At 36.2% G+C, this 13,349-nt stretch overlaps 2 protein-coding genes across 9 annotated transcripts; both read left to right on the top strand.

The window, feature by feature from the left end:
* The first annotated feature begins 642 nt into the window (after positions 1-642).
* Positions 643-2,908, top strand: LOC102624822 (ras-related protein RABB1c). The gene is made up of 6 exons (XM_006467166.4): positions 643-875; positions 1,010-1,149; positions 1,266-1,348; positions 1,658-1,862; positions 1,989-2,057; positions 2,606-2,908. Exons 1-6 carry the CDS (start codon positions 830-832, stop codon positions 2,696-2,698), a joined length of 636 nt encoding a protein of 211 aa, XP_006467229.1. The 5' UTR covers positions 643-829; the 3' UTR covers positions 2,699-2,908.
* A 1,865-nt stretch (positions 2,909-4,773) lies between these two features.
* Positions 4,774-13,281, top strand: LOC102625105 (enhancer of mRNA-decapping protein 4-like). 8 transcript variants are annotated; one of them, XM_006467168.4, is made up of 14 exons: positions 4,774-4,937; positions 5,126-5,252; positions 5,419-6,275; positions 6,362-6,411; positions 6,509-6,665; positions 6,778-6,996; positions 7,470-7,595; positions 7,822-9,432; positions 9,857-10,216; positions 10,398-10,517; positions 11,083-11,253; positions 11,977-12,141; positions 12,314-12,439; positions 12,777-13,281. In XM_006467168.4, exons 3-14 carry the CDS (start codon positions 5,502-5,504, stop codon positions 13,083-13,085), a joined length of 4,188 nt encoding a protein of 1,395 aa, XP_006467231.2. In that variant the 5' UTR covers positions 4,774-4,937; positions 5,126-5,252; positions 5,419-5,501; the 3' UTR covers positions 13,086-13,281. The 8 variants fall into 8 exon arrangements, with proteins under 8 accessions (XP_006467231.2, XP_052291292.1, XP_024950962.2 ...); XM_052435332.1 differs by having other exon boundaries at positions 5,416-6,275; XM_025095194.2 differs by having other exon boundaries at positions 5,126-6,275; positions 7,822-9,265; positions 9,371-9,432.
* Positions 13,282-13,349: the final 68 nt, after the last annotated feature.

Raw genomic sequence — 13,349 nt, 5'->3', positions numbered from 1 at the left:
ATGGGTAATTTTTAAAAACCTCCCCTGAAGTTTGGGCTTGTTGCAAGTAGATGGCGAGAATCTATTTATTTATAAAAAAACTTACCGTCAGTTAATTTTTACCTTGACCGTTAGTTGACTGTGCAAAGATAATATTACCCTTAACTACAGTTTGTAGACTGACATAATTAAAAAAAAACTGAAATTATTGGCGTGAAAAGCACAAACCTTATTTTTTGATAATTTTATCTTTATCAATTCTAAAGATTTACAATATTATAAGTAATTATTATGACTATTTCATTTTTAAGTTTTTAATTTTATCTTTCTTATAGGAACTTTAAGGAAATATCAATAATTTAAAGAGGATTTTTTAAGTTTTTAATTTTATCTTTTTTGTAGGAACTTTAAGGAAATATCAATAATTTAAAGAGGGTAAAATAGTCAATAATTTTAGTTTTTTTTTAGTTATGTCAGTCTATAAACTATTGTTAAGGGTAATATTATCTTTGTATAGTCAACTAACAGTCAATGTAAAAATTAACTGACAATAGGAAATTTTTTATAAATAAACGAATTCTCACCATCTACTTGCAACAAGCGCAAACTTCAGGGGAGGTTTTTAAAAATTACCCTTATATTTATAGGGTTGCCTGGTTGGAAAAACTAAACTTAAAACTAATGAACACGCCTTAGTAGTAGTAGTAGTTAAAAATAATTTTGTACCTCTTATTATTTTTCCAAGTTGTTTCAAATCGTTTCCTTTCTCGTTTCCTCCTGTTCTAAATCAAAAGTGAAATCCATAAATAAATTGACTCCTGATTGATCGGTCCTCATCAATCAAACAAACATGTCGTACGCTTACCTCTTCAAGTACATCATCATCGGCGATACCGGTAATAGTCTGATCTCAACCTAAGCATCGATCGTAATAGCCTGTTTAAGTTTTTTTTTTTTTTAATTTAATTGAATTATTCGATTCATTAAAAAATATTCGTATATCCAAAAATATTTTGATGATTGATTGCAGGAGTTGGTAAATCATGTCTTCTTCTCCAATTCACGGATAAGCGGTTTCAGCCGGTTCACGACCTAACTATAGGAGTTGAATTTGGGGCCAGAATGATCACCATCGATAACAAACCGATCAAACTCCAAATCTGGGACACGGTTTCTCTCTATTTCGATTATTTTATTTCAATAAACGATTCAGTAGTTTACTATTCATTCAGCATCTCTCTTTTTTTTTTTCTTTTTTTTTCTTTTTTAATGATTCGATTCCGCAGGCTGGTCAAGAATCCTTCAGATCTATTACCAGGTCTTACTATAGAGGGGCTGCTGGTGCATTACTTGTCTATGATATTACCAGGTATCTTTTATTCATTTGAATATTGCTTCTTATTTGATTTCTTGGTGACGCATGAAGTTGGGATACAAATTTGGTCCAAATATTGGAATTCCTTGTATTATTGTTTGGCTATTATCCTTGGCTTGGACCATCTTTTTTTTTTCCTTTTATTTGTTTAGCATTGTGATGCTTCTAAAAGAAACCTCTGCCTCAAATTTAGCTCCCAGCAGTTACAAGAGGCTTGCTCAAATATATGTAATTTACTTTGGTTTTAATAATGAACCCAAGCTATTGACGTGCGCGTCTTGTTTTGATTGTTTGGATCTTTAGGAGGGAAACTTTTAATCACTTGGCTAGCTGGCTGGAGGATGCAAGGCAGCATGCAAATGCAAACATGACTATTATGCTCATTGGTAACAAGTGTGATCTTGCTCATAGAAGGGCTGTGAGTACGGAGGAAGGTGAGCAGTTTGCAAAGGAGCATGGATTGATCTTCATGGAAGCCTCTGCAAAAACTGCTCAGAATGTTGAGGAGGTACTTTTTGTGATTGAGAATGTTTTCTGACAAATCCTTATCTTCCACACCAATTATCAATATTGGGATTTGTTATCTTGTTTCTATTATGTCTTGACCCTTTTCACAGTAAAAATTTTTGTGCAGGCATTTATAAAAACTGCTGCAACAATATACAAGAAAATTCAGGATGGAGTTTTTGATGTATCGAATGAGGTTTGCTTCTTCTTCTTTTTAAAATTTATTTTTTTCTCTTGTCTGCCTTTCATTTTATGAATTCTTTTTAATTGTTATATCTTCTAGTGAACATATAGGCTTTCTTATTTCATACTTCCCTTTTGGTTGAGTTTCCTACTGTTTTTGAGCAAAACTTGCCTGCCGCTTGACCTTAAATTACTCTCCACAGTGCAAGGGATGTTTAGCTTTGGTTGGTTGCTAATAGAAATGTACAATAGTTGTATCCCAAAACGTGTTTGAATGGGTGGTTACTTTATAGATCATTGATAGGTGTATTTTACAAGATCTTTATGCTAAGTGGTTATATATTCATAATAGCCCAAGGAGCAATTTGAATGTTGATGTGATACTTCTTATTTCAATGTTCATTGTAAAGCTTGAAAAATTTTGAGACATGGCATTATAATGCTTAGTGCTTGCTGGAAAACAATTCATACAAGAGAATACGTGCAGTTTCTTTTGAGCAGATGAGACATGTTGATGTTGTTCCTTATATCCTTTCTTATTTTCTTTCTTTTCTCGGGCAGTCCTATGGCATAAAGGTTGGATATGGAGGAATACCCGGGCCATCGGGAGGCAGAGATGGCTCTTCTTCTCAAGCTGGAGGTTGTTGCAGTTGAGAGTTGAGGATATGCTATTTTACCAACTTGATTGGAGCCTGTTTATTTGCCTATGGTTTATAATATTCTTCAATGTTCTTTTTTCTTTGGTTATTTGTCACTTGTTTATACGTGCAAATTCAGAATTGTTTGGTTTCTGTATAATCTTTCCTGATGTTCTGTCTGTTTGACTGTAAATGTGAGAGTTGTGCTGACGCCTTTATAGTTCAATGAAGTAGCAGCTTGTTGAAAGTTAAAAAAAAAAAATTATAATAATAATAATAATAATAATTAAAAAGAAAAGAATAACAATGGTATGTTGCATTTATTTCATTTTTTTTTGGTTAAAACATATAATCTACTATGGTCTATGCTAGGTGTAAGCTGTTAAATTATGCGTGCGTGCTATAAAGCTAAAATCAAAATTTTAAGTTAAAAAAGGATTCCTCTTTCTCTCTCTATATATATAAAATATTTTTACATGGGTGCTCATATTTTTGTTCCCATGTGTAAGTCATGATAATGAAGTTGGTTTCAATTTACTATTTAACTATATGGTTTAATAGAATCATTATTTAACTAACTATAAAATAATATAACTTAATAACATGTCTATAAAAAAAATGAAGGTACTCATATATTAAAGTTAAAAATAAGTTGAAAAACAAAAAAAAAAAATTAATGTAGTATTCTCGTCGGTGTTTGTTCTTTTTTGGAGCTTCTAACTTAGCCTTGAGTTTAATATAGTTAGGGGCTCCTAATTGGAAGATCATATATATATATATAAGAGAAAATTTTCCAATTCAAAGTTAGAGTCCGGGATAAATTGGCAGTGGTGTGAATATGTATTTCACAATGGTATAAGAGCGTACTCATGGTGTGAGTATACTCACATGCTGTGAATATATATATATACATATTCATACGGATGTACTATTAAGTCATATATTTTAATAAAATCAATATTCAATTCACTTTAAATTCATGTGATTTGATAATGTATTTGTATTAATTTTATTTGACCATTTTGCTTAATAACATGTCCACATGAAAAAAAAAAAAGGCGTTCACATGAGAAAAGGTTGTGTGTATAAATGTTTTAATTTAAGTTATAGATTTGTTAAAGTCAAGTAAAGCTATTAAACTACATGATTTAATAGTATAATTGTATAATGTTGTTTAAACTATATGACTTATATAGTTCTTTCAGGCTTTAATAAAGTCCATGATGTACTTGTACTCTATTAAAGTAGAGTATCCCTTACTCCATAATATACAAAAATGAGATTTCTTTCTCTGTCTTTGGCTTACAATGGCAAGCTACTATGTTATAATAAGTATATAAATGGCAATGAAATTGTGGGTTCTAAAAATTGATTTGATCTAAATTAATTAATTAAATAAGATATAAAATAATCAAAATAAATAATACAGGTGAAGTTTTTTTAATCTAACCAGTTAAATTATTTCATATAAAAATTTATAATTCCATCTTTACTTATTCCATAAAGAAGGTCCTACCGACCAATAACAAAATCTATACCAAGGTCCTATTTGGGATTGAACTATTTGGGATTGATCTTTTAAGATATAATTACTGTAAAAAAAAAAAACTATAAACATAAATATTTGTTATTAAAAATATAATAAAATTTTCATCAAATAAATAAAAAATTATATTAATATAACTTTTAAATTATAATAATTAATATTTATCAAATATTTTACTGAAGTATTTTTTAAGATATAACTATCTAACATCAGTTCCAAACATCCGGTATTGTCGATGAGCATTTACCACAAATTTATCTGACTGCACAAAAAATTTGAGGAAGGATGATTTGTCAACACTTCTCAGCGGTCAGCATTCGCCAAAAGTTGTGTTAATGATTTTGAGAGGAGAAAACTTTTTGTAAATAGAAAAGGCAGATCAGGCTTTGGGAGTTGGGACCATCACCATAAGTGATTCAGTGCTACGATGTACAATGCATGCTTACGTTATCATACACACGGGTCAGGTAAACTCGGTGAGACGGTGACCAGGTGACTGCCTACTAGCCAACCAGGGAAGTCGCAATCAAATTAAACAAATAATATATACTGTAATATATAAATCTAAATAAGTAAAGCAAAGGACAGAGACAGAAGAATATAAATTACTTGGTATTTTTCCTATTTTATAGCTTGTAATCTAATCCCTATGTTTACAGACACAAATATATGGAAAATCGTAAAGAGAAAAAAAGAAGAAATTATGCAGGTATGTAATTCTTTTTAATTAACTTTTTTTTTTTAGAGAGGAATTAATTAGCTAATTAATATACCTGTAATATGTTGTTGTGTTATGTAAATGTTTAAAGAACGAACGTGGAAATAACAGATTTTATTACCTTATTTTCACTGTTGTTGAATTTTCATCGGAAATAATTTTGTACCTTACTTACTTAGGTAATTTATGTAAGGTAACAAGATCATGATTAAATCGGAGACTCCGTTTGCCACGGTTGTGGTGTCCCTTGCCGTCGGCCCCTCGATCTGAGTCTGAGAAAGCAAAGCCAAGCAGTACTAGTGCCTGGTATTATTATTAATGTTATTATTATTATTTTTTAATATTACTGCTATTACTACTGCTTTTTAATGTTAAAAAAGTACACTACTGGTGAGCAAATTAGCTGTGAGTAGATTTATATGTATCTTGGGCTTCTCACTTGTCTTCCGCTTTTGGTCATCTTCACAAGAAGAGAAGGGTTGTAATAGGATTTGATTCAATTCGATCTGAATCGGTGGGATCGATTCAATCAATCGAATCGAATCGACTTAGTCGATGGCTTCAAATCAAGCGGGAGGAGGAGGAGGAGGAGTCACGGGCGGTGGAGGCAGTGGAGGGTTTGACATGAACAAGCTATTGAAACCAAGTTCAAATCCAATGAATATGATTCCAAACTCAACAAATCTAACGACGTCACCGTCATTTCCGAGTCCATCTTCGGTTTCATCACCGTCTCCGTATTTAACACCGTCTTCGTCTTATCCTCCACCAACTGGTCCATATCCACCTTACCACTATTATCCATCACCACCGCCACCTCAGCACCAACTCTTCCAACAACAGCAGCAGCAACAACAAAACAGACCTCAAATCTTATACCCTCAACAAATTCCACAGCCCCCTTCCCCTTCCCATAACCCTAACCCTAATTCCACTTCTTCTTCTTCTTCTGGTAACAACCTTCTTATGGCCTTCTTCGCCAATCAACATCAACATCAGCCTCCTAGTCCTACTCTCCCTCCACCGTCCGATTCGACGGTTGTGATTCCTTCCGCTCCGCCTGTTAGATTGCGCAGCAGTAAGGTTCCCAAAGGAAGGCATTTGATTGGGAATCATTCGGTTTATGACATTGATGTCAGACTGGACGGGGAAGTTCAGCCGCAACTTGAAGTTACTCCTATTACTAAGTATATATCGGATCCTGGCCTTGTTCTTGGCCGTCAGATTGCTGTTAATAGGAATTACATTTGCTATGGTCTCAAGCTTGGTAACATTCGCATTCTTAATATCATTACTGCTCTGAGATCTTTGCTTCGTGGCCACACTCAGGTACTTCACTAACATATCTTTCTTCCACTTTCCTTTTCTCTTTTTATGTTTCTCATTTCGGTAATTGCAATTGTTGATGTACATAGAGAGTAACAGATATGGCTTTCTTTGCCGAGGATGTTCATCTTTTGGCTAGGTATCTCTTTACAATTCCATTATCAGTCTTTCTTTTGCTGTCACTTTTTCCTTGCTTAGTTTATAAATTGCAATAATTTACTTTCTCTGTTGTGCAGTGCAAGTGTTGATGGACGCTTTTTTATATGGAACATTACCGAAGGCCCTGACGAGGAAGATAAGCCTCAAATTTTGGGTAAAATTGTTGTTGCCATTCAGATACTTGCAGACGGGGATTCAGTCCATCCAAGAGTCTGTTGGCATCCTCACAAACAAGTAATAATACAACTTCATGTTTGTTTATTATTGAAGATCCCTCTTTCTTGTATGATTTTCGATTGCATTGTTTTCCTGTAATTGTAATTGTTTCTATGGAATTGGTTTGCAGGAAATTTTGATGTTGGCGATTGGAAATCGGATCCTTAAGATTGATAGCAATAGAGTTGGGAAAGGCGAACGGTTTTCAGCCGAGGAACCTCTTAAATGTCCTGTTGATGAACTGATTAATGGGGTTCAGCTTGTTGGTAAACATGATGGTGAAATTACGGAGCTGTCAATGTGCCAATGGCTGACTACCCGTTTAGCTTCAGCTTCATTAGATGGCACGGTGTGTTTTTTTTCTTTTTTCCCCCCCTCATATTTCTTACTGGCTTTAGGGTCATTTATGTTATGTTCTTCTTGAGATGGCTGCTCCTCTATATAAGAATAGAAACTTTTTTGTCTTCGAAGTGGGCTCGTCCTTGTGAGATTAACAAATATGTTTGATAATGTTACACCAACTAGGATGCATGGTGGTCATTATTCCTTTACGACAGCTTATCTATAGATAGCCTTGAAAGAGGGGGGAAAAAGCAATCTATTGTATCAGTAATTTTCCATGGAAGTGTGAAATTCAGTATTTTTTTCTCTCCTCTTTCTGGCTCTTGGCCCCGTCGAGGTGGCTGTTTCTATCATTGAACCATGGATTGTAAAAATCAAGACACACATCCTTTGTAGTTACTCTAATGTATATGCACTAATCAATTTATTTGATTTTTCTTTTCATACTTTCACTCATCAAATATTTGTATTTTGTAACAGGTGAAGATTTGGGATGACCGTAAGTCTACACCACTTGCTGTGTTGAGACCATATGATGGCCATCCTGTTAATTCTGTAACATTTTTGATTGGTCCTCATCCACAGCACATTGTGCTTATCACAGGGGTAGGTTCTTATTTTTAATTATTTAGAAAACATTTTGCATAATCATTCTAAAATTCAGTGGTGACTAGTGTGTATTATTATGCAACTAGGCCAGCCTTATACTTTTGGTCTAGTGGGCAGGATGTTAACATGTGTGCAATAATCTACCAGCGATGATTATGCAATTTCATATTTGTTGTCCTGATTTTGTTGGGATTTATGCTTAGTTGATTTTTGTAACATATAGGGTCCCTTGAATCGGGAACTGAAGATATGGGCCTCTGCTGAGGAGGAGGGCTGGTTGTTGCCTAGTGATATTGAATCATGGAAGTGCACTCAGACTTTGGAGCTGAAGAGTTCTGCCGAACTCAGGCTTGAGGATGCTTTCTTCAATCAAGTTGTTGCGCTTAACCGCGCAGGCCTGTTTCTGCTAGCAAATGCCAAGAAGAATGCTATCTATGCCATACACATGGATTACGGACCTAATCCCGCCTCAACTCGCATGGATTACATAGCTGAATTTACGGTTACAATGCCTATATTGAGTCTTACTGGTACTACAACCGATGCTTCCCCAGATGGAGAACACATTGTACAGATTTACTGTGTTCAAACACAGGCTATTCAGCAGTATGCATTGGACTTGTCTCAGTGCCTGCCCCCACCTTTAGAGAATGCAGAGTTGGAGAAAACAGACTCCAATGCTACCCGTGCTTTTGATGTTGCTAATCCTGATGGTTCTGCCAGTTTGGAATCATCTCACGGGACTAAATCTGCCGATGTAGGTACTACTTCTTTGGTGCCCCCTATACTTTCTAGCAGCACTGAAAGTGTCCCCATAGCGAGCCGTCCTGAAGGTTTGCCTTCTTCTGAGGTTTCTAGTTTGTCAGAAAATGCTTCGGGGGCAGAGACTAAGCCAAGTGCTCTGCCATCTGGTAATGCTGAAAATATCCACTCGGCATCTCCTCCTCTTCCTTTGAGTCCTAGATTATCTCGTAAATCATCTGGTTATAGAAGTCCATCGAACGGTTTTGAGCCATCTGCACAACCCAATGAACATGGTAGTGAGCAGGCAGTAACTGATTATTCAGTTGACCGTAGAACAAATACTTCCAAAGAAAAAATGGCTGATGTGCCTTCCTCAGGTGACAATTTGTGGAAGGGTGATAGAAATAGTGCGCAAAATGACATTTCTATGGTTCCTGATCCTCCTGTAGTGTTTAAACACCCTACCCATCTCGTGACTCCATCAGAAATTTTATCTACTGCTGCTTCATCATCTGAGAATTCTCAGTTTAGTCAGCGCATGAATGTTGGAGAGGCAAAGGTTCAAGATGCAGTTGTCAACAATGATGCAGAAGGTGTTGAGGTAGAGGTTAAAGTTGTTGGTGAGACAGGTGGTCTGAAAAACGAATTTAATTCTAGGGAATCCCATGCTACTGTTACGGAGAAGAAGGAGAAATCCTTTTATTCTCAGGCCTCAGATCTTGGCATTCAGATGGCTAGAGATTGTTGTATGGGAACATATAATGTGGATGGAATTCGACAGGCTAGTGATGTTGAAGCACAAGATAGACCTTCTAACAACGGAGAGGTTGAAGAGCAAGACATGTCAAAAGATACACCTGCAAAGGTTGGTGCATCAGAAGCTTCCATGGTGATTCTGCAATCCCCTTCCCCAGCTGCCAAAGGTAGAAAACAGAAGGGAAAAAATTCTCAAATATCTGGTACATCTTCACCATCCCCTAGTCCTTATAACTCCGCAGATTCCTCCAATGAACCAGCTTGCATTTCAGGTGCCCCATCCACTGATGCTACTATGTCTCAGTTATTGGCTATGCAAGACATGCTCAACCAGGTGATTTTATTGAATTTTTCATTTTCTTTCCCTTGTACTACTTTTTTGCGAGGATTTTTTTCCTGTATCTGACCTCCTTCCTAGGGTTTCTTTCCCCTCCCCCTCCTCTTCCCCCCTCCCTTCTTCGGTGTCATGATGGCCTGTTTCAGTTTTTAATGGATTTTTGTCTTTATATATTTATATGTTATTCAATTTTAGCAGAATCTTAATTTTATAACCATGGTTATCATTCAATGATCTCACCCTTTATTCAGAAAATAACTGTTACACACAAAGGGGAAAAAAATGCTGAAAGTAAAAGTCTCCTCAACCCGCATTTTCTTTTCCTTTCAGATTACATGTTAATTTTGGATGTCCCACATATGGGTGTATTTTGTTGGTAGGTGGTTGTACTCTGAAACTAATGACTTTGTTTTATCTTCAGATGATGAGCACGCAAAAAGAAATCCAGAAACAGATGAATTCAGTCGTGTCTGCCCCAGTTAATAAAGAAGGCAAACGACTGGAGGCATCATTGGGTCGGAGCATTGAGAAAGTTGTTAAGGCTAACTCAGATGCCTTGTGGGCTCGTTTCCAAGAAGAAAATGCTAAACATGAGAAGTTAGAACGAGACCGCATGCAGCAGATAACGAACTTAATCACCAACACTATAAATAAGGACTTGCCTGCTATACTCGAGAAAACCTTAAAGAAGGAAATAGCAGCTGTTGGACCAGCTGTAGCTCGTGCAATATCTCCAACTTTGGAAAAAAGCATATCTTCAGCTATTATGGAGTCATTCCAGGTAAGAAAAAATGTCGAGTCTCAGGGTGTATTTGGCTATTTTCTTTGAATTGATGGGCTTTGTTTATATTAATTTTCTTAGACAGTTGCACCATAATGAATTGGGTCTTAGGATGTGCATAATAGTCTTTGCAAATGAAAGAAATTAGTGGAATGAATGTCATATTCTTAATTGGCTGCAGAAAGGAGTGGGTGAAAAAGCAGTGAGTCAACTAGAGAAATCGGTTAGCTCAAAACTGGAAACTACCGTGGCCAGGCAAATACAAGCACAGTTTCAAACTTCGGGCAAGCAAGCTCTTCAGGTAATTTTAGGTTTCAATTGATTGGATGTTAAAGTACTTGTATCAATTACTGTTTCCTTCACTGAACCTCGCAGTTGATCTTTGTTGGTCTGATTTCACAAATGTATCCCACCTAGATATTTAAAATATTTAAAAAATAAAAGGGACGTCAGCAACAGTGAAGTTCAACTTAAATACTTAATTTGTTCATGACACACAAGATGGTTATTCAAATGGTTCTTTGGAGTTACAAGTCTGTAACATAACCTCGCATCAACTGTGCGCAATTATTAAATGTGAAATGTGATATCTTTAGGGTCAGATATGACTGAGAAAATCCTAATGCTATGGATAGAATGGATCATTGTGTTACTAATCTTTCTGTTGTGTTTTCTTGAGTACATCCCCATCTGGCCAGAGTTTTGGAGACCTAGTTTGCTTTCCTATCATTGATTTGGTGCCAAATTATGAATAGAATTGATCTCTCAGCAGGCCTCTCTCTCTCTCTCTCTCTCTCTCTGTGGTGGAATTTTCTGCCTGTGTGCTTTTCAATATTGATATTAAACAGTGTAACTTGTATTTGCAGGATGCATTGCGGTCTAATTTGGAAACTTCAATTATTCCAGCATTTGAGATGTCATGCAAAGCAATGTTTGAGCAAATCGATTCTACATTTCAGAAGGGCCTTATCAAACATACAACTGCTATTCAGCAGCAGTTTGAAACTGCACATTCTCCGATGGCCATTGCTTTGAGGGTATGTGAGTATTCTGATATATTTGCTAGGGAGTAGATCACATGCAATCTATGTTTCTTGCTACTTATCTATTGTTATTTGCGCATCTTTTTGTTACTTCGTTTAATAGAATATTCACATGTTAGCTCTAAATTCATTTGAACTAATTGATGAATCTATGCGCCTTCCCAAAATTGTTTGATTATTTTATGTTATCCTATGTTACAAGGACTTTTTAAAATTTAAAAGATGTATGGGATTCGTTGATTTGGATATTGTAAAAGTGCTTGAAAGCCTCCTCTTCTCTATGTGCTTCCATGTCCATTGAAAAATTGTATTATGTTGGCTTGTGGAGAGCTGATGTCAGAATTTGTCTTACTTATTTGATGAATGTGTAGGCTTGGCCACCTCAACACTATTTTCATACATGCTGTTGCATGATTACTCTTATTATCGTGGATACAGAAGCCATTAGGCATATATAACTTGTTGGTTTTCAGACTGTCATAGTCTGTTAAACTTAGGGGAGAAGAAAGGGTGTCTTTAGCTACGATCTCTACTTAGATCTGATTGAGAATCCTATTGGCATACCAAAATCCTATTCTAGCTCAAGTATCTTGTCGCCTCTAACAGAACTTTTGTGCTCATTGTTGGTCTATTTAAATAATTTGTCGTTGTTTGCTGCTATAATAACATAGGACCATATTCTTTTTTGCATGCAACATGACATATCTGCATATGCAGGATGCAATTAATTCAGCAACGTCAATTACTCAGACCTTAAGTGGAGAATTGGCTGATGGGCAGCGTAAGCTCTTAGCCATGGCAGCAGCAGGAGCTAACACTAAAACAGGAACTTCCTTGGTCACTCAGTCAAGTAATGGACCATTAGCTGGTCTTCATGAGATGGTATGCACCTTTTTGACTTTTTTTAATGTTTAAAATATGATCTAGCATGTAAAAACACTTTGTTAGTAAAAAGATAATTATTTGTATTTTTCATTGGAGTAATAATTGAAAGGATATTCTTTTTAAAAAATTTCTAAGGGGTTTTATTATTATTATTTTTTTCATAAAACAGGTTGAGGCGCCTTTGGATCCAACAAAAGAACTGTCTAGGTTGATAGCTGAACGCAAATATGAGGAGGCATTCACAGGAGCACTGCACAGAAGTGATGTGTCAATTGTATCCTGGTTATGCTCCCAGGTATACATCTTCTCCCTCTCTCTTTTTTTTTTTTTGGGGGGGGGGGGGGGGCGGGGGGGGGGGGGTGGGGGGGTTGGGGGGGGGGGGGTGTTTAGGCATACAGAAGTGAGGAATATATATAACTGTAGTTTCTGGTCCTAGCCAGGATGCTAACTTGACTAATTCTTTGTATTGGCATTGTAATTGAAGTCATTCAGTAATCCACAGTTAATTTCTTTTGTCTTATCATATGTATGGTTAAAGGATTATTTTCCTTGTATGCTTATTCTCCACTTGCTCAAGAATCATAGATGGAGTTGTGTGAAATTGACAATTTATTCTGCGCTTGCTTCACCAGGTTGATCTACCTGGAATTTTGTCAACGGTACCACTCCCTCTAAGTCAAGGAGTTCTGCTGGCCCTTCTTCAGCAATTGGCTTGTGATATCAGCAAGGAAACACCGAGAAAGCTAGCGTGGATGACAGATGTTGCAGTAGCCATAAACCCTGCAGATCCGATGATATCAATGCACGTGCGACCAATCTTTGAGCAGGTGTATCAGATACTGGGGCATCAACGAAACCTACCCAGTACCTCTGCTTCAGAAGCAAATAGCATCCGGCTTCTTATGCATGTCATAAACTCCGTGTTGATGAGCTGTAAATGATTCTTCCCTCTCACCCCAATGTTTTGTGCAAAAATTTGTAAGTGGAAGTTTTCAGCTTGTATAGAAATCTAGGAAGTTACAGGGAAGGACAAATATGGATTTTTTGATGAATTCGGTTGGTACTGTTAAGATTTGTGTGAAATAGTTAAAAAGCTATTTTATTTATGCATCAATGGATCGCTTTAGTTATCACGCACTTATCGTTCCTTTATGTATTACGCACATGCCTGGTAAATTCCATGTGGATGATGTGGGAAGGATGGC

Source organism: Citrus sinensis, chromosome 2 (assembly GCF_022201045.2).
Source record: "Citrus sinensis cultivar Valencia sweet orange chromosome 2, DVS_A1.0, whole genome shotgun sequence".
Lineage (NCBI taxonomy): Eukaryota > Viridiplantae > Streptophyta > Magnoliopsida > Sapindales > Rutaceae > Citrus > Citrus sinensis.
Note: the sequence above shows the minus strand (reverse complement) of the source record. Positions and strands in the feature narration are given on the sequence as shown.